The 19,194-nt window shown below is 40.5% G+C and overlaps 1 protein-coding gene across 4 annotated transcripts in view; it reads right to left on the bottom strand.

Moving 5' to 3' along the window:
* Nucleotides 1-721: 721 nt before the first annotated feature.
* eci2 (enoyl-CoA delta isomerase 2) overlaps nucleotides 722-19,194 on the bottom strand; it is a 78,046-nt gene continuing 59,573 nt past the window's right edge. For 2 of the 4 annotated variants that reach the window (XM_042345676.1, XM_042345682.1), the window contains 6 exons: nucleotides 16,480-16,549; nucleotides 11,630-11,732; nucleotides 11,309-11,429; nucleotides 11,067-11,156; nucleotides 4,224-4,367; nucleotides 722-1,196 (listed from right to left, as the gene is read on the bottom strand). In XM_042345676.1, the coding sequence (XP_042201610.1) occupies nucleotides 1,041-1,196; nucleotides 4,224-4,367; nucleotides 11,067-11,156; nucleotides 11,309-11,429; nucleotides 11,630-11,732; nucleotides 16,480-16,549 (684 nt within the window). In that variant the 3' untranslated portion in view covers nucleotides 722-1,040. 4 annotated transcript variants of the gene reach the window in all.

The following is a 19,194-nucleotide window of genomic DNA, read 5'->3' on the forward strand; positions in this document are numbered from 1 at the left end:
AGGCTGCAGATAATCCAGAACTCTGCAGCCCGTGTCCTCTCCCGCACCAAACTTCGTGACCCCATCTCCCCGACTCTCGGCCGACTCCATTGGCTCCCTATCCTTCAGAGGATCCAGTTCAAGATCCTCCATTCAAAGCCCTCCATGGCCTCGCCCCACCCTACCTCTGCGACCTCTTAACCCCCTACCAACCCGCCAGTTCCCTCCGCTCAGCCGGCTCTGGCCTACTCCACGTCCCGACCCACTCGCCCCACCATTGGCGGGAGAGCCTTTAGCCACTCTGCCCCCAACCTCTGGAATTCCATCCCCCAGTCACTCCGCCTCACCCCTCCTTAGCCTCCTTCAAGTCCCGCCTCAAGACCCTCCTCTTCAGTCAATGCATCGGCCGCACCCCTTCCCCTCCCCTCCCTTACTCCCCCAACTCCAGCTCCGGTCTGAAATGCTGTACTCTGTCCAGCGTCTTGGGACATTCTCACGACGTGAAAGGCGCTATACAAATGTAATCTTGTTGTATTTATTTAGTACTGTTTTGACAGTTTACAAATAGTTTCTCTTAAAGGTGGGCAGTAAGAAGAAACCTACTTGTAAACAGACACACTGTCATCTGACAACTGTGCAAATAATGGGCCCATCGTTGACCTGTTGCGGAAGTAGAAATGCCTAAGTGATCATCGTCGATGTTGTCAGCACGTAAAGCAATCAATGATCATTCAATGAGTTCTACAGATAAACCTTTTATTGTTTTTGATATTAAATATTCATGGTGAAATTATAATTTAATTCATAACCACAAGCCAGCATTACAAATTCATATATTTCGATCAATTGTTATTTCAATGTTAAACTTTTTTCTGCTTAAAGGATGATTTTCCAAATAGCAATGACACATAAAAGTGATACTAGTTGCTATGCACTTAAGGATGATTAATACAGAAATATTCTTCACGAAGAGGTGGTTTGATTGACAATAATATTTAACTAAGAATGTTAAGCAATTATTACCAGGTTAGGTTTCTGAATTTCAATTAGTGTAAAAAATATTATAATTTTGACTTATTTTGAAAAAAGCCCATGATTGCATTCATGCATTCCTCAGATAACCATCTCTCTTGCAGTCGCACACACTCTTGAGCATTGACAGCATGCAACTTTTCTTTTTCCATTCCTCTGATCAGTTGTTTTGAATAGCGCAGAGACTGAAATAAAAGTAAAGAAACATTAACCCTCAAAAAAAACTACCCCAAATCATACTGAATTTGTGAAATTAATCACCAGCAAGATATGAAAGATATCCAGCACCTTGTACCTATTGAGACTTTGAGACATCTCAACGACGTGATAGGACACTGTATGAAATGTAAGGATTATTATTATTTATTTTTATCTTTTTTAACTGTGATTTAGTTAACTAAACATTGTGAAATCCAGTATTGCAGTGATTAGAATGCTCGGCTTGCAAGCAAGAAAACCCAGGTTCGATTCCCAGGAAAGGTGAAAGCTTAGGAAACTTTCCTTACTCCATGCACCTCTGTTTACCTAAAAGTAGGAACCGATTGGCAGTTCGCTTTCTGGGGGTAATAATCCCCCTCAAAAAAGCTTTGGTCACTTAATATGATACTGTTGTATGCAATTGGCTGCTTCATTTTGCCCTCAAAATACAGTTTTATGTATTTACAATATACAATTGTAAATTGAAACACTTTACAATATATTCTGTGAAGTGCATTGAGATGTTTCAACGATGTGATAGGCGCTGTATCAAATGGAAGGATTTATTACTATAATAATATGTATTACTATATAACAGAAAACAAACTAAATGAAAGATTAATGGCTCATAACCATACCACATGAAGGTTCAAAATAAACAATCCAGTTGAAGATAGCTTCATACTTGGAACTAAATAGTGACTCCATTTTATGCTTGCCTGTAGCAGAGGGCATACAATGATTGCTTTATTCACTGTATGTTTGTAACACTTTATACACTAATTGTTGTAGTACAATTGATTTCATTTTATATCTTAATCATAATTACATATAATAAGGTACTATATCAAATCAAATGCACAGATTATTATTACTGTCATAATATCAACAGTATTTTGAACAGAAAGATAGACTTTGAAAGAGAGAATAACCACCATGCAGCAAATTAAAGATTTCTGTTATTAGGCTTTATGGGAAAATGTTTTATAGTTATGGCCAAATGTTCATTATAAACAATGAAACCTTTTAGTTGCCCTCTGTTAAAATTAGCCAAGTAACTAACTTTTATAGATCTTTGATGGAATCACTGAAGCTTTGCAGGATAGACATGCAATTTACACATATTTTGAGAAAGCATTTGAAAAGCTTCTGAACAAAAGATTACTCGCTAAAATTGAGGAACATGAATTGGAGACAATATGGAGGCTTCCAGAACTCTGCAGTCCCTTGTCCTTTCCTGCACCAGGCTCCATGAGCCAATAACCCCCACCCTCACCCAGTTCCATAGGCTCCCCATTTCCTAGCGGATCGAGTTCAAAATTCTTGGCCTCCCTTCAAATCCCTCCATAGTCTTACCCCTCTGTGACCTCCTCAAACCATACCAACCGGGCTACACCCTTCGTTCAGTGTGCACAGCCCTGCTTCATGTCCCCTGCCCTACCTGCCCCATTATGGGCACTCAAGCTTTCAGCTTATCTGCCCCATTCTCTGGAACTCCATCATGGAGTCTCTCCAACTCTCAACCCCCGTCCTTCACCTCTTTCAAAGACTGTCTCAAGACCTTTCTCTTTGACCGCACCTTTGGTCATGTTTCCCCTCCCTAACCCCCTTGGCTCCCACTCCCAGTTCGGGTGTCCAGTCAGGTTTGTCAAGTGCCTTAGAACGTCTTACCAATATGAAAGGTGGTATCAATTTAAATTAGGTATTTTAATAATAGCGTGGATATGAAATTGATTTTTGGTGTCTTACACTTGTGAAAACCCATCACATGCTTAAAAGTATCCAAACCAAACAGAATTCCATGCATTCCACCTACACATAATGTCATTATGTTATGTTGCCGTGTTTGTAATGGAATTCAGAGGGATGCTTCCTACTTACCTTCTTACCTAATTCTGGAGAGTATTAGGTGCAGAGTGGCAAGAACAAAAGCTTGGAGACCACAGGGTGTGTGTAGTTGTATTGCTGGAATTTAAACAGCTAAAATCGCATAGTTTGCCAAGGAATGTACTGTCTGGAAATCTTCCCACTATTTGTACAGTGAAGACCACCCTACCTGCTGGGGCTTTGGCTTGCAGAGTTAACAGAAGCCGAGAGTGGGAAGAGTTCCAGCCCCCAATGACTCAAAGTCTGCTCCTTCAAGTCCTACCTCTAAGCCAGGCTGTCTGGTCTGTCATTAGTAGTGCACTGAAGTACTATGGACCTGTCAACCAAGACTGCACAGAGGACTGGCTCGATTCCAGCATTCTATTGCCAGACATGTCACCTTGGAGCCAGTTCAGCTCCAGGTCACCCCACTTACCTCCCCCTAAGAAGGATAGTCACTAGTTGGTCATTTTACATCCAATAAGTACACTTTTGAACCCTCATGAGGTGGATAGCAGTTAATAAGAACTCGCTGCAAGCTTTTTCGTGGGAAACACAGCTTAGCATGAAATGCCATCTTTGTGGCAACTCGGACACACATTTTTACCCATTGAGCGATGGTTCTATCAGTTTGAGCTGCAGAGATTACCTCTCTGCAAACCATCAAGTTAGATTCTAAGCCCTGGATATAAGAAAGTGTGTTCACAAACTCTGTTCATGAAACAGATTGGAAAACAGAGGTGGGGTAAAAAAGGACATTCTCTGATTTCCCACCCTCACCAAAGCAACACTGATTAGTTTTTAAAGTAATAAAAGAAAGTACAAAATTGATAGAAACAATTCCCTTGAGTAGGCAAGTCAGCACCAAATGAAGTATCTGGGCTGCTCACTAACAAGTCAGTGAAGGCTGCAATTTTATATATTCTCACCTTTGTTAAGGCCCCATTTTGTCTTGTCCTTTTGTATTCTAACAGCATGAAACAGTGTTTGACTTTGTAAAATTTCAGTGTGGTATAAGTACACACCTTCAAGGAACTTGATCAAGTATTTAACCCAAGTGTATAACTACTACATATTCATACTGTTTTAAAAGATATTCTTGGACTATTCTTGATTAAAACCTTATTGCAGTACAGCGCTATACATACATCTTTGGGGAGCTTTGCGTAGGCACGCAGCTTTTTCCAAACTTCTTGCTGGAATGTATTGTCAGGAAAGACCTCAGTAACCAGACCCAAATCACAGGCTTGAGCTGCTGTGAGCTTCTTGTTAAACAGAAGGATTTCATTTGCCTGAAAGAATAACAGCATTAGAAACAATATAGCTTAGAACTATCTACAACAACAACAAAATTACATTTGTGTAGCGTCTTTCACATCGGGTGGACTGCGGGATGGAGTTCCGGAGGGTGGGGACAGAGTGGCAGAAGGCCCACCCGCCAAAAGTAGTGCAAGCAATGTTGGGGGTTGGAAGCAGGCCGGAGCAGGATGGTAGGGGTTTAGGAGGTCGCAGAAGTCAGGGGGAGCAAGACCATGGAGGGCTTTGAAGGTGAGGACCAGGATCTTGAACTGTATCCTCTGTGTGATGGGAAGCCTGTGGAGTCAGGAGAGGATGGGGGTTATAGGGTCACGGAGCCTGGTGCGGGAGAGGACACTGGCTGCAGAGTTCTGGATGATCCACAGCATATGGAGGGAGGAGTTGGGGAGGCCGACAAGCAAAGAGTTTGCATAGTCAAACCTCGATGTAATGAAAGTGTGTATGAGGGTTTCAACGGCCTGCGGTGTGAGACAGTGGTGGAGCCGGGCAATGTTGCGGAGGTGGGGGAAGGCAGAGCGGGTCAAGGCAAGATGTGGGGTAGAAAGCATAGTTGAGGGTCAAACAAGACCTCAAGGTTCCAGACTGGCTTAGTAAGGTGGAAGGTTATCTACCCATCAAACCTGGTAGAATGCTACCAATTTGTTATCTAGCCAAATGACATAACAGACATGTTATTATGATTATGCAAACATCAATATCAGTTCTGAACTTTCAGTTCAGTCCCCATCATTAGTTATTTAAATCTAATCTGTATGATTTATATAATTTTACAATACACATACCATACCACTTTACAGTATATCATGTGAATCGCTTTGAAGCACCTCGACAATGTGATACGGTGCTTTATCAAATGTAAGGATTATTATTATTGTTGTCAAGAGATTTATTTAGGAACAAGTTCTGGAATCTTACTGTGTAATAAATAATGTTCAAATAACATATTACGTATCTACATTTCAGCACTAATACCAGAAAATAATTTGAGGTAATTCTAGGGATGTTCCATCCAGTCTAAATTATATAGAGAAGGAATGAGACTTTATTGCTGCCTTGAAGATAATATGGTATGCAACAAACGCAGCGTATTGACTGGAGCTTATGCCTTCAAAGAGTGTGGGAATTTTTCAGCAAATCATCAAAACAGGAATGGTTTAATTTTTCATTGACTACCTGTGAATGATATGTGATCTGTTGCTTTTCGTGGCCTTTATAGATAGGAGCGCTATATAGGGCACTTGTTATCTTTATTTGGATTGCCTTGCATGATGTTCCTGATATCACTTTCTAGCTTGTCACTGTATTTTAACTGATAAACTGATAATTTAAGTAAAACTATGTAAGGAGAGTGATTGATTGATGAAAATAAACTCATGTTACAGTGGCAAAACTAATTTCTGCCAATGGCCAACACCGCATAGTCATTTATTTTCACACAAACCAGTCCCAACAGATATCATCTGTTTATTTTTCATACATTACAACCGTGAATACATTCCACCCAGAGTTCATTCTTTCTGACATGAGCAATTTTTCCTTCTTGTCTACAAGTAGTTGTTAAAAGAAACAGAGGAGAAATTTTTTCACATAGCGAGTTGTTCGGATCTGGAATGCATTGAACTGAAAGGGTGGTGGAAGCCGATTCGATAACAACTTTTAAGAAAGAAGTAGATAATTATTTGGGGAGGACAAGTTTGCAGGCCTATGGGGAGAGAGTGGGGGAGTGGGATTGAATTGGATAATTCTTTTCAAAAAGCCAGCACAGACACGATGGGCCGAATGACCTCCTCTTGTGCTGTATAATTCTATGATTCTATGAACTTGCATTCATATAGTGTCCTTCACGTGGGTAGTGCCTCAGAGTGATTCACAGTGGTGTGGTTTGACGCCGAACTGAAACGAGAGGGGAGGTGGAGGAAAAAGGAAGTCTTCAGGTGTGATTTGAAGACAGGCACTGAGGGGGCAAGACGGAGGGATTGAGGCAGGAAATTTCAGAAATCAGGGGCATAATGGCTGAAGGCATGGGTGCCAATAGTAGAGCAGAGGGGATGTGGAACATGCAGCAGAACCGTGCCAACTGAGTGAGGGCTGTGGTTGATAGAGTGAGGTGTGAGCAGATTGGAGACGTAGAGAGGTGTCAGGGCATGAGGTGATTTGAAAGTGAGAGCAAGGAGCTTGAAATCGATCTGTTAGTTAATATAGTTAATGCCATACGTTTTCATCTTCTATTAAAATAACCAATTTTTCCTGATCACCTTAAATTGGTATAGATTGGCCTACACAAAAAAAGTCATGATACGAGGCAAGAGAGTTTGGCCTGAAAAATAATGAACACTTATTTTCCTGGGTTATTATAATACTCTTGTATTTATTGCAGAATGCAAATGTAGCTTGGAGCTGTACGTCAGTCATTAATTTGCTTGAAAAGAGTGGCTGTTCTGTAGGACAGAGTATCATGTTCCATTATTTCAATTGGTGTGAATATTTCAATTAAGTAATGAAAATATTCACACCATTTGAAATAATAGAATGTTTTAAGGCTATACTTTAAGGGTTTAAGAAAGGGTTTTTCCTAAACCCTACATTAATCCTTTAGAACTAACCAAATACACACACTATTTTTTATTATACACTAATCTTTCATCACAGCCTGTAGGGTGAGGAATGGTGGCTTAGTAAGAAATATAATATGTAAAAAAAGAGTCACTGCACATGGATCAATTTTATCTAGCACTATAGTATCATGATATAAAATGGAATAAGATGAGTTATTCACATAATCCACCCACTCTGCTAACAAGTATATCACCGCAAACCCTCTCCCATCAATATCTTTAACAAGCACAAATCCAGAAACCTAAATATACAATGAGGCAGATTCTGGGGCCAGNTTTTTTTTTAACAGCAATCACACCTTGTTTGAGTTAATAAAATGGTTGAGGGGCATTGTCAAAATCAAGAAGGAATTAAGGCAAAGATTGTAGCATTGTATCAGTGCATTTAGGGCAAACTATAACTCAATCAATATAAGGGCTTGTATCATTCTACAAATGCAGATTGTTAAATATTCTGATGTTTTTTTTAATTTCAGGAACAAGGCTTCATAATCAGGAAGGAAGAGTAGTTTCTAAGCAAGTAAAAGCTGACATGTTGCTGGGTTTGTTTCCATTTTTGTAACAGAAGTTAAATACTAGCTTTTTTCAGATAAAATAATTTAAATAAGCATGTCTCAATGTAGAGAAGATTATTTTTTGGTCAGTCGGGTGTTGTGTGGAAACCAACCACCATGATAAGAGTATCCAAACCAGACTGACAGCTCCATAAATAACACCTACATTTGGAAATTCCCTTGTCTGGGAGAGAGCTGTGTACTCACCCTTGAGGGATACATCCTGCTTACCGAATTGCACAGAGTATTAGGCACAGGTCAGCAAGAACTAAGGCTTGGGAACTCCACAGTGTGCTTTGGGGTATTGCTGGAGTTTCCGCCACAGAGGATTGACTCATTTCTGACATTCAGTGCTGAGCATGTCAACTTCAGCTCTAAGGATACCTCAACACAATTCAAATCTTAGACACAACAGGACAATCATCATTGGCTTCCTCTGAAGGGCACAGCTTTTTAATTATGACTGAATTATCGCTAGGAGAGAATAAAAACTGGCTCAGGCACGATTGGCCAAGTTGTGGCATAGGAAATACACAACCTATGGTAACATTTGTGAGTGGGCTCAACTGCAGCCCACCTATAATTTAAGATAGCTAACAAACTAAGAAAATTGGGAGGTTAAGAAGAGTGTTTTTTCCACACAGAGTGTTGAATGCCTTGGAATGCCCTGTTGCAAGCAGTGGTTAAGTCAGAATCCATATTGGCTTTCAAAAGGGAACTCAATAGTAGATATCTATAAAGAGTAAATGTCAGCATATGAGGAAAGGCAGGTAAATGGGACTGAAAGGATTTCTCTTAAAAGACCCCGGACAGACACAATGGGACAAATTACCTTCTTCTGTCCTTAAATTTCTATGGTTCTATGGAATGCCTTTCCTAATACTCCAGAACCCTGTCTTACAGCATTGCCATGCTTATAGCGTGGGTAACCTAACTCCAGTGCAGTCTAGTCAAGTTTTTGTACTAAAAAAGTCCGACTTCCAGGTGACTACTGATGTCACTTCTTGCATGTTACACACTATGTACAGGAAGTATCATTGATATAATTTGTTGCGCACTGTCATCACCGTGAAGGAAGCAATACCAGTGGTACTTTCTGCACGTAGCGCGAATGCACAGCACACAGGAAGAAACATTAGTTGCTACCTGATAACCTAGAAGTCAGACTTTTTTTCGCCTCCCTCATAATACACAAGTGTTGAGATATTAGAGCCAACCAGCTACAGTATAGCCAGGTTTTCCTATAATGAAGACAAACATAGAAATTGGGTGGGGCCTTCAGGCAGAGGAAAATCTTATGATGAAAATTTGCAATAGTGTATCTCATGCAAATATTTGGAACTAATCCTTTCATTTGCAGATAATGCTTATAAAATGTGTACTATATAGCTTAGTTCTATTATTGCAAAATAGAGAAGTTTTTAACTTTCATTTAACAAGATCAAAAGAAAGGTTTGGCTGAAAAAGGCTCTTTGATCCATTTGATCTCATATTTCCAGAATACCATAGAGGATCCTGTGCATGGATCAAAAAAATGTTAAAGTCAATAAAATGCAAGATCATAAAAGAAGTTTTGATTTAGAAAGCCATTTGATCTCATCCTCTATGGTACTGAACCAGTTTCCTGTTTCAGTATTAAACTGTTTCTCAAATGCATCACCCATTTAATTTAAGGATAACATTATGTAAGCATATTCTTGGCATTTGTCTAAAACTTGCCCTTGACAAGTTTGAACTTTCAACCTCTATTTTTGATGCCTTGGCATATCTTGAACGTATATTACTGTTCCTTCATCGTTATTGAGTCAAAATCCTGGAACTCCCTACCCAACACCATTGTGAAGCATCATCACTACAAGAATTTCAGCAGTTTAAAGAGACTTACCCTCACCATCTAGCACATGGGCAATACCCTGCTGAATCACCACATCCCAAGATGAATAACAAAAAGTTTCAAGTTTACATTCTCTATCATATATGGCTATAAAAATCCTCTCTAAACAGTCTATTTTTGAAACTTAAGAGCCTTAGCTTATCTTAGCCGTTCCTCACAGTGCATCTCTCTAACAATGCGGATTAACAATGGGTGCTCTCTTCTTTATTGCCTAAGGACAGGGGTGGGTATATAGGAAATCAGAAACTTTCCCAAGTGTCCCCTCACTTGAATTCTTGACCTCCTTAAATCCACCGACCACCAGAAAAGAGTGCACAGTGTGACCAGTAGCCACAGTAGAGACATTTGCAGTTATTGCGTACAGTTGATAAATTTAAGCTGCAAGGCCAATGAAAGATCTTCTCGATTCCTAGCAGGTGGGTGAAGTGGGGAAGAGGAAATACTTATCTGATTATTTTGGCACCTCCTTCACGATTCGACATTTTACATTACAATCCCGAGCCCTTTTGAGGAGCTAGTCCGCTATTGCTTGAGGGCATCTCGTAGTTTAATCAGAACAATCTGCAGCTGGAGTGTGATAGCTTGACCTCTTGGGAACGTAAAATAAACTGATTTGTCTTGTTTATTCTTGCCATGTGGTGAGCAAGCAGTCAAATAACCCCTCCTCCCCAGATTGCTTTCAACTTTTCCCTTGGCAAATTCTATTCCATCCACGTCCTCCTATGTTTACTTTCTCTATGCAGTAATAGTAATAATAATAATAATCCTTGCATTTGATTTAGCACTAAGCACTTCACAGAATATACTGTAAAGTGGAATGACTGGATTTGTGGATGAAACAAATTTTTATTTGTTATGCTCTCTACTAATTTCGGTCTCCATCTTTCCTGCGAGTTTAAATATCTTGCAGAGTCTGGCAATCTAGTTTGTTAATAATATAAATAGGAGTCTCAGTACAAACTCTTGAGGCACACCACACTTCTACTTCACCCTAGCTCCATCTTTGCTTACTTCTCTTTACTTTAGCATGTTATTGATCTATGTCCATAACATACCCAAACAACATTAGTTTATCAAGTAGTTTCTTGCGAGTTTTTTTAAAATCAAAGGCTCACTGGAAATCTCATTTTAGAAGTCTAAGTACACCGTTCAAATGACTTCCTACTGTCAATTTGGCAAGCCATCGCCTCAAAAAGTCTAGTAGGTTGGCCAGGCAAGGTCTATTTGGAAATTATGACGTTGTATTATATCATAAATTATTTTCATTATTTTTCTGCACCCCTTTTGAATACTGAAACAATATTTTCTTTTTTTTTTAAACCTGTCTGTTCATTCACTCAATATATTAGTTAATTCTTCCCAAATCTCCTGCCTTGTCTCTTTTTCCCAGGATACAGTCAATCCATCCCAGAAGATTTGTTTGAACACCAAAGAGGCAAAACTGATTTAGTCAAACCAGAGGGATGTGTCGCATAGATGTAGATATCCTGAAGGCTTCTTTTGATCATTATGGTTTTGTGCCAGTTAAATGTTTAAATATTTTACTAAATACTGGAAAGTTCATTAATACTGGTATGATATATGCCATACAAATTAAATAGTTATTCATACCTTTGCAGTACCCATCATCTTAGGGAAAGTGTAAGATGAGCAGCCTTCTGGACTTTGACCCAGCTGGCTAAATGGAGCATGAAATGTGGCCTGCATTGGGGAAAAGAAACTCATAGCATTAATTCAGTACACATTATTCTCCCACATACTCAATTTAAATTAAATTCTAAATTAGTTTGATGCAGAGAAACAGCATATTTTCACAGCATAAAGATGACGAAATGACACATGAAATGACTTACACGATCAGTGGCATACACTACATCAAATAAACCAAGGCCAGTGACAGCAATTCCAACAGCAGGACCATTTACCACAGCGATTAGTGGCTTTGGAAAATCAATGAAATGGCTTACATATCTTCTACGGGGGAAAGAGAGAGAGGAAAAAAACATACAAGTCAGTTAGTTTCATTATTTTAAAACCGTTCACAAATTTAAATAAATGCAGCAACTATAATAGAGTTCCTGAAACTATTATATTGCTACATGTTAAACACATAAAAAATAAGATGTCACCACTGTCCCTGCATTACTAATATGTTATCAGTCACTCTCGCTCACGTAAGCAGTTCTCCTGAATCCCGAGCCAGCTTTTCCACACCTTCTGCTCCAACTTGGGTGAAGTTGCTCAAGTCATTCCCACTACAGTAATAATCTCCACTACCTGCAGATATAGAAAAGGAGTGGCTGAATTCACATTAAAGGTTATGCTAAAATTTTCAACACCTACTTGTACTTCTTAACATTTGACAACATTGTTTGCAAGTCTCTAAGGAGATATGTTCTTTCTATATCTGGCAAGGTCTTTTGATAATGTTTTGGATACGGTTATACAGTCATAAATTAACACCATTTGGAGCTTGTGTATGGCATAGCTGGAGAGGAGGGCATTGGGGAAGTTAAGTCTGGAGATAACAAAAGCATGGCCAAAAGTTTAGGCCACACTGGGCGTGAGATAGGGACAAAGGCAGATGGAATGGCAAAGCTGAAGAAAAGTGGTCTTGATCAGTGATTGGACTTAAGGAAGGAAAGAGATCTGAGGATTGACCAACAACAACTTGTATTTACATAGAACCCCACATGCCAGGTAATGGCCCAGAGAACAGGTTGCACAATGATTCTGTTAGGTTGAGGGAATAACTAGGAAGTTCGAGGTAATCAGAACTAAAGGCAAGGAGGCAGTAGTGGGAGCCAGGTAGGATAGCCTCCATTTTATTCATATTAAATTGTAATAAGATGAGGCTCATCCAGGACTTGTTGTTCAACAGGTGATCAGAACCGAAGGTCAGAATCAAAGGTGTAACCGAAGAGACTGAGTTAGGTGTCATCAACTTACACATGGAAATTTATTCCATATTTCCAAATCTTGTCACCAAAGGGGAGTATGTCAATAAAGAAAAGAAAGGGACCGAGGATAGAATCCTGAGGTGCTGCAACAACAACTTGCATTTATATAGCTTCCTTCATGCTGGATAATAATAATAATCCTTACATTTGGAATAGCACCTTTCACATCAGGAGGATGCCCCAAAACATAACAACAACAACAAGACTGCATTTATAGAGCGCCTTTCACGTTGGGAGGACGTCCCAAGTCGCTGGACAGTTGGGTCGGGACCCGAGCAGGGGGGAAATGATCAGGGTGAAGGGAGGGAGCGAGGATGGGGTAGAGAGTTGAGAGGGGAGGTGAAGGCACATAAAACATAAACCGCTTCACAGGATATACTGTAAAGTGCAGTGATGGTGTGTTTCGTAGGCAAACGTAGCAGCCAATTTATACACAGAAGCGTCCCACAAACAGTCACTAAGTGAATTACCAATTTTATCGGGTAGATTGTTGGCCGGGACATTGGGAGTAACTCATGTGAGCGATATTTCGCCCACAAATATACAGTCAATTCACTTTACAGTATATTCTGTGAAGCGCTTTGAGACATCTAGAAGATATGAAAAGCGCTATATCAAATGCAAGGATTATTATTATAATCATATTGAATGCATCAGAGGCAGACATCTTTCCCCTTGTGCCAATCTGAATGGTTAAGTCCAAGAAGCCAGGTCAACTGTGTTGTAGATATTACTTCATTAAAGTTCTATAAATGTTAAAACAAAACTTTTTTTCAAACTTACATCCATGTGCCCAAAAGACGCAACACAATACAAAATTTGATTAGCTTGGTTGATAACAGTTTCACATTGCTTTGAAACATCAATGAATAATCATTAATCAAACTGAAATCCTTTTCCTCTCCATTTTTGTTAATGGATTCCCTTTTATCATATATGTGTTTCCTGTTCCAATACACATTTGTCTACATTAAAATCCATCTGCCATTCCTAAGCTCATTTGCTTAATGGTCCAGATCTGTTTGAATGCTGTTTATCTTCTTTATATATGCACCACCTGGCCTCACCAACTTGGCATTACCATAACATTTTATAATATTAGATGTGCTTTTTATGAATAGGGTTATCAGCAGGAGACTTAAAATAGACCCCACAGAAATGTGCTAAATACTACCCCTGACAAAATATTTGCATTTATCATTGGTCTTCTGCCAGGCCAGTTTTCAATTCAGCTGTGTAGGTCATCATTAACTCTATTAGCTTCAATTAAAAAAATTGAATGTACAACTTTATCAAATGACTCCTGAAAATTCAAGTAATTGCATTTACTAGATTGAATAGTTCGATTTATTGAATAGAATTTAGTAATTACAAAGAATTTGCATGCTTATTCTAAGAATAAAAATCGGTGATTTGAGTATGGGATATACAAATAATTTGGTTTATTGAATAATTTCGGCGTGACCATTCATATAAAAAACAATTAATCTGAGAACTGGATTAACTCAATAGCCACAAATCATTGCCTTCTGCAGTATAGCATGAACATCGTCAGTGTCCTCCCCTCCTTCCCTCTCCCCTCGCTTCATTCCCCAGAAAGGTTGCTGGCCATTGGTTGGTTGGCCAAGTGAAACTGCGGACACATCGGATTGTTGGAGGCGAGAGTTTCCAGTTCCAATACAGTTGGGGAATGCGCAGCCCGAGCTCCGGGAGATGAGTCTCCAGTTTAGTCCAGCCAGTCCAGAACCTTGGCATCTTGTTTGATCCTCAACTGTCCTTTCTACCCTACATCCATGCCCCACATCCTTGCTCTGTCTTCCCCCACCTCCGCAACATTGCCCGGCTCCACCACTGCCTCACCCCTCAGCTCGTGTCCTCTCCCGCACCAGGCTTCATGACTACATCACCCCCAGCCTCGCCCGGCTCCACTGGCTCCCCCAGAGGATAGAATTCAAAATCCTCATCCTCGCCTTCAAGGCCCTCCACGCCCTTGCTCCTCCCTATCTCTGTGACCTGCTGATCCCATATCAACCTGTCCGCTCCCTTCAGGCTGTGGACATCCTGCCCCATGTCCGGCCCATCCCACCATCGGTGATCGGGCCTTCACCCTTTCTGCCCCCACCCTATGGAACTCCATCCCACATTCCCTTCGCCTCACTGCCTTCCCTACCTCCTTCAAGGCAGGTCTCAAAACCTTCCTCTTCGACCGAGCGTTCAACCACCTTCTTACCCTCCCTGCCCTCCACCCTCCCCGATCCCGACCCCCAGCTCGGGTCCAAATCCCTGACTGTCCAGGCCTTGGGAAGTCCTCCCGACATGAAAGACGCTATACAAATGTCATTTTGTATTGAATTGTTGTCTAGTTATATGAAAAGGTCCAGTTTATTTAATAATTGTCACTGTCAAATTGAGTATTCAATTAACAGAACTTAACTGTACATGGAAATTCTGGAGATATGTATTGGAATGCAATGTGACTCTCTCCCTGGAGGGACACTGGGGCTTTGGCTTGCAGGGTTAATTGGAGCTGAGTGGGAAGAATCACTGCACCCAGTTACTGGTCTAAGTCATTCCGATGAGCCAGCCTCGATGGGCTGTCATCAGTAGTGGTCAGAATATTGTGGACCCACCTGGCACAGGAAGTGTACTACACCAAGACCGTCACAGAGGGTTGGCTCAATTCTGCCCCTCCAAGGGACACTGCCACAATCACTAATTTTGAAAATTAAAGCTTTTTGGTGCCATCACTTCCTGTATGTTGCACACCTGCTCACACCACTACACAGCAATCATACTGATATCACTTCATTCATAAAGTGATGTCAGCAGTGCTTCCTGTGCAGAGCTTCCATTTGCAGCATGCAGGAAGTGACATCAACAGGAACCTAATCACCTGGAGGTCTAACATTTTTTTTCTCTGCAGATATCAGGTGTTGTATGCCTTCAGTTTGCATAGGTCCACAATAGACCCCACTCTAAGTGAGACAGGGCTATCCCAGAGAAGAGGGAGGGGGCACTATTACGAAGTTTCCAGCTCCTATGTAATTATTACTTTTACCAACATAACATCATCTAATACCATGTTTGAAATAAACTTTAGCAAAAAAAGGGACTTTATGCAAATGTTCTCTGCTTCTCTCTGCTGGCACACAATTCCATGGGTGCCTCAATTCCTCAACAGCATCAAGAGACCATTCTTCAGGGGTGTCAGAGAATTATTCAACGATGGGATGATTACACTATCCCCCTATTCTGTTATGACCTGACATGCAGACTTCATGACTTTCGCAGCATAAAACAAAAAAAATTTGACTGATTTTACTCTCTTCCCAACTGGGGTTGCAGGCACCATCTGTGAGTAGTATGTGACTGAGATCAGCTTGTTAAGCAGTTCTCTATATTGCTTAGTGCTTCACTGGGTGATACATTTATTACATCCGCATTTGCTTGAGAATACTAGACAGTCAAAGCAGCTTTTAATATTGATCTTAAGACAGTAATTCAATCCAAGAGTTCTGCTGATGAAAACACAATTTAGGTTTCACTCTTATTGTTTACAAAGTCATGAGAACCTCTAACTGAAACCGTGTTTTGCAACTCACTGATTATCATGCTATATATTTTCACCCAGATCTCTGGTATCATGGTAAAATGAAAGGTTTCTAAAGTGGGGAAAAAAAACAAAAAATACAGTATAAAGTAAAATATTAATGAACCACAAATATCAAAATGTATTTCAACAGGATTCACTGAGAAGAGTGGAGACCGGGTCTGACCCCGGGCCAGACAGCATAAGGCCCAAGCCACATGACTGGCTCTAGGTTGGTTAATGGTTAGATAAGAGGGGATTGCAAGTGCGTGGGTCTATAAGAGGGGTGTCAAGGACCACCTGCAAGCCTAGGTGCCTGCACCCTTACACAGTTGTTTTGTTGCTGTTCTGGGTGTTCCCCTGCCTTAGAATAAACCTGTGTGTGACGAGAGACTTTATTTATGTCTGTATCTGCCTGGCTTGAAGGAGGTCCATGCTACAATACATTTGCAGAGACTGGTAAAATTGGTTATACCTGTCATTACTGTAAGCACAGAGTCATCTTTTCCAGCTTGTTCAAGTGCTTGCATAATTTCTTCATACATCTGAATAAAGGAGATATATTGAAATATCATTAGTACAGTATCTATTAAATGGAGTAGCTGATGTGTCAACTTTTGTTATATTCTCTTTTTGTTTGAACCTGTATTCTGCAGGAATGAGTTCACATTTTTGAGTTCAGTTGAGTGGCTGATTGTGATGATTAGACACCAATGAAGAAAAGGTTCAATAAAGAGATCCCAATTTGAATGTCTTTTGATTATTTGCTATAATATATTTCTAATTATAATATTGGGATCTCTGCTGACAGTTTTACAACGGAGAAAGTTGTTAACACTGATTAAATATGTTAATTATCAAATTGCTGAAAAATTGTAGTAATTTCAGTCAAGATTTATCACACCACAATTATAACAACGCTGAAAACATGTGGTCAACAATTGATAACTAAGTACATTGATTGGTTCACAGTAAGAGTTCATCAAAGCTTATCATTGAAAGCCAAACTACAATACTGCACTGCAAATGGATCCACTGCAGGATACTGGTTTACGAGTTTAATTCAAAAAATTCTGAGTAAAACTCAAATAAATCTTGCCAACTAGCATTCCAATTGCCAGGCCATCAAGTCCAGTGCATCTGTGGACTGGGCCCGCCTATTGTGATAAGGTGGTGAGGGTTACACCTTTAACCAAATGATTTGATTATCAACTGACTGACTACAATTAACAAATTGATAGTCTTTTAAGTATCACTAGTTTTAATTAACAGATCATAGAACAATTTTCACCCCCAAGACTAGTGCAGATATTAAATTGTTCAATGAAATTGTACAAACAATATTTCAGTATTTTGTTCCAGAATTTGATTATGTTTACACACAACTAAAATATATTCTGAAAAACACCTTTCCAAATAGTAGAAAAACAATACAACAGTGACTTATTTAGAACTAATTTGAAGTGTGAGAGAGTAGAATTGCCACTATGATGATAAGATACAATACAATCCAAAATACGTTTGTAAAGTGCCATTCACGTCAGGAGGACTTTCCAAGGCGCTGAACAGTCAGGGATTAGGACCCGAGTGTGGGAGAGGGGTGGGGGTGGGTTTGGGATCAGGGAGGGTGGAGGGCAGAGAGGGTAGGAGGGTGACTGAAGACACGGTCGAAAAGAGGGTCTTGAGGCGTGCCTTGAAGGAGCAAGGGAGGGAACGAGGCAAAAGGAATGTGGGATGGAGTTCCAGAGAGTGGGGACAGAGAGGCTGAAGAACCCCCGACCGTTGATGGAGTGGCGGGCTGGGCGGGGGACATGGAGCAGGCTGGAGAAGAGGGAGCAGACAAGTTGATAAGGGTCGGAAAGTCAGGAGGGGGCAAGGCCATGGAAGGCCTTGAAGGTGAGGATGAGAATTTTGAACTTGATCCTCTGAGGGATGGGGAGCCAGTGGAGCCAGGTGAGGGTGGGGGTGTCACGGAGCCTGGTGCGGGACAGGACACAAACTGCAGAGTTCTGGATGATCTGCAGCTTGTGAAGGGAAGAGTTGGGAAGGCTGACAGGCATACTCGAGTCTGGTTGTAATCAAGGAATGTATGTGGGTTTCGGCGGCCTGTGGGGTGAGGCAGTGGTGAGGCATGATGATTAAATTAAGTTGGTAGAAGATGTGAATATACTCAGCATGCTGCTAAATTGAAGAGTACCAAAGTTTCAAATGTGATATTCTAATACAGCTGCAATGTGATATATAGTAATAATCCTTACATTTGATATAGCGGCTTATCACATCTTCAAAGTGTCTCAAAGCGCTTCACAGAATATACGGTAAAGTGACTGTGTATTTTGTGGGCGAAACGCGGCAGCCAATTACACACAGCAGAGTCCCACAAAAGTCGTGGATTGAGTGACAACTTTTTTTTTATGATCAGTCTTTTCTGGAGGGATTATTACCCCCGGAAAAGTGACCTGCCAATCGACTCATAACCGGGTTCCTACTTACTGCTGGGTAAACAGGGGTGTTAGGAGTAAGGAAACTTGCCCAATGTTTCGCCCTGCCCGGGAATCAAACCCAGGTCCTCTCACTTGCGAGGCGAGTGCTCTAACCAGTAAACTACAGGACTCCACACTGTAATATTTGCATTGTCTGACTGTTAACATAGAATACACATTCCATTTTCCAACTGTTTCTCCATATCTCTTAAAATATTCTTATTTAACAAGTATCTATCTCTCTTTATTGAACACTTCATTGACCCTGAATCTGTGGGCTTCTGAAGCAGTCTGTTCTATTTTTTTTTCTCAGCAGGGTGTCTGACACATGTGGAAACCAATACTTAAGAGCATCCAAACCAAACTGAGTTCCACGCATCCCAACGACACATAAAAATTCCAGAGTCTGTTCTATATTCTTATGACCTTTTGTGTAAAGATCTGTTTGCACCGTTTACCCTTTTCACTAGCTTAGAGGCAAGAGTTATTTGTAATACCCTTAATCAGATTCAATAACCTCAATCAAATCACCCTTCAGCCTCCCAAATCTCCAATCAATCCACCCCAAGATACTCAGACTCTCCACATAGGTAAGTCCTTTCATATATCTCAGGTATCATCCTGGTGAACTGGGCTTATTCAAAAGCCAGTTCACTTTCTCAAAACTGAACAGTATACTCCAAATGAGGTCTGGCCAGCCTATATAT

Source organism: Callorhinchus milii, unplaced genomic scaffold (genome assembly GCF_018977255.1).
Source record: "Callorhinchus milii isolate IMCB2004 unplaced genomic scaffold, IMCB_Cmil_1.0 Scaffold2, whole genome shotgun sequence".
Lineage (NCBI taxonomy): Eukaryota > Metazoa > Chordata > Chondrichthyes > Chimaeriformes > Callorhinchidae > Callorhinchus > Callorhinchus milii.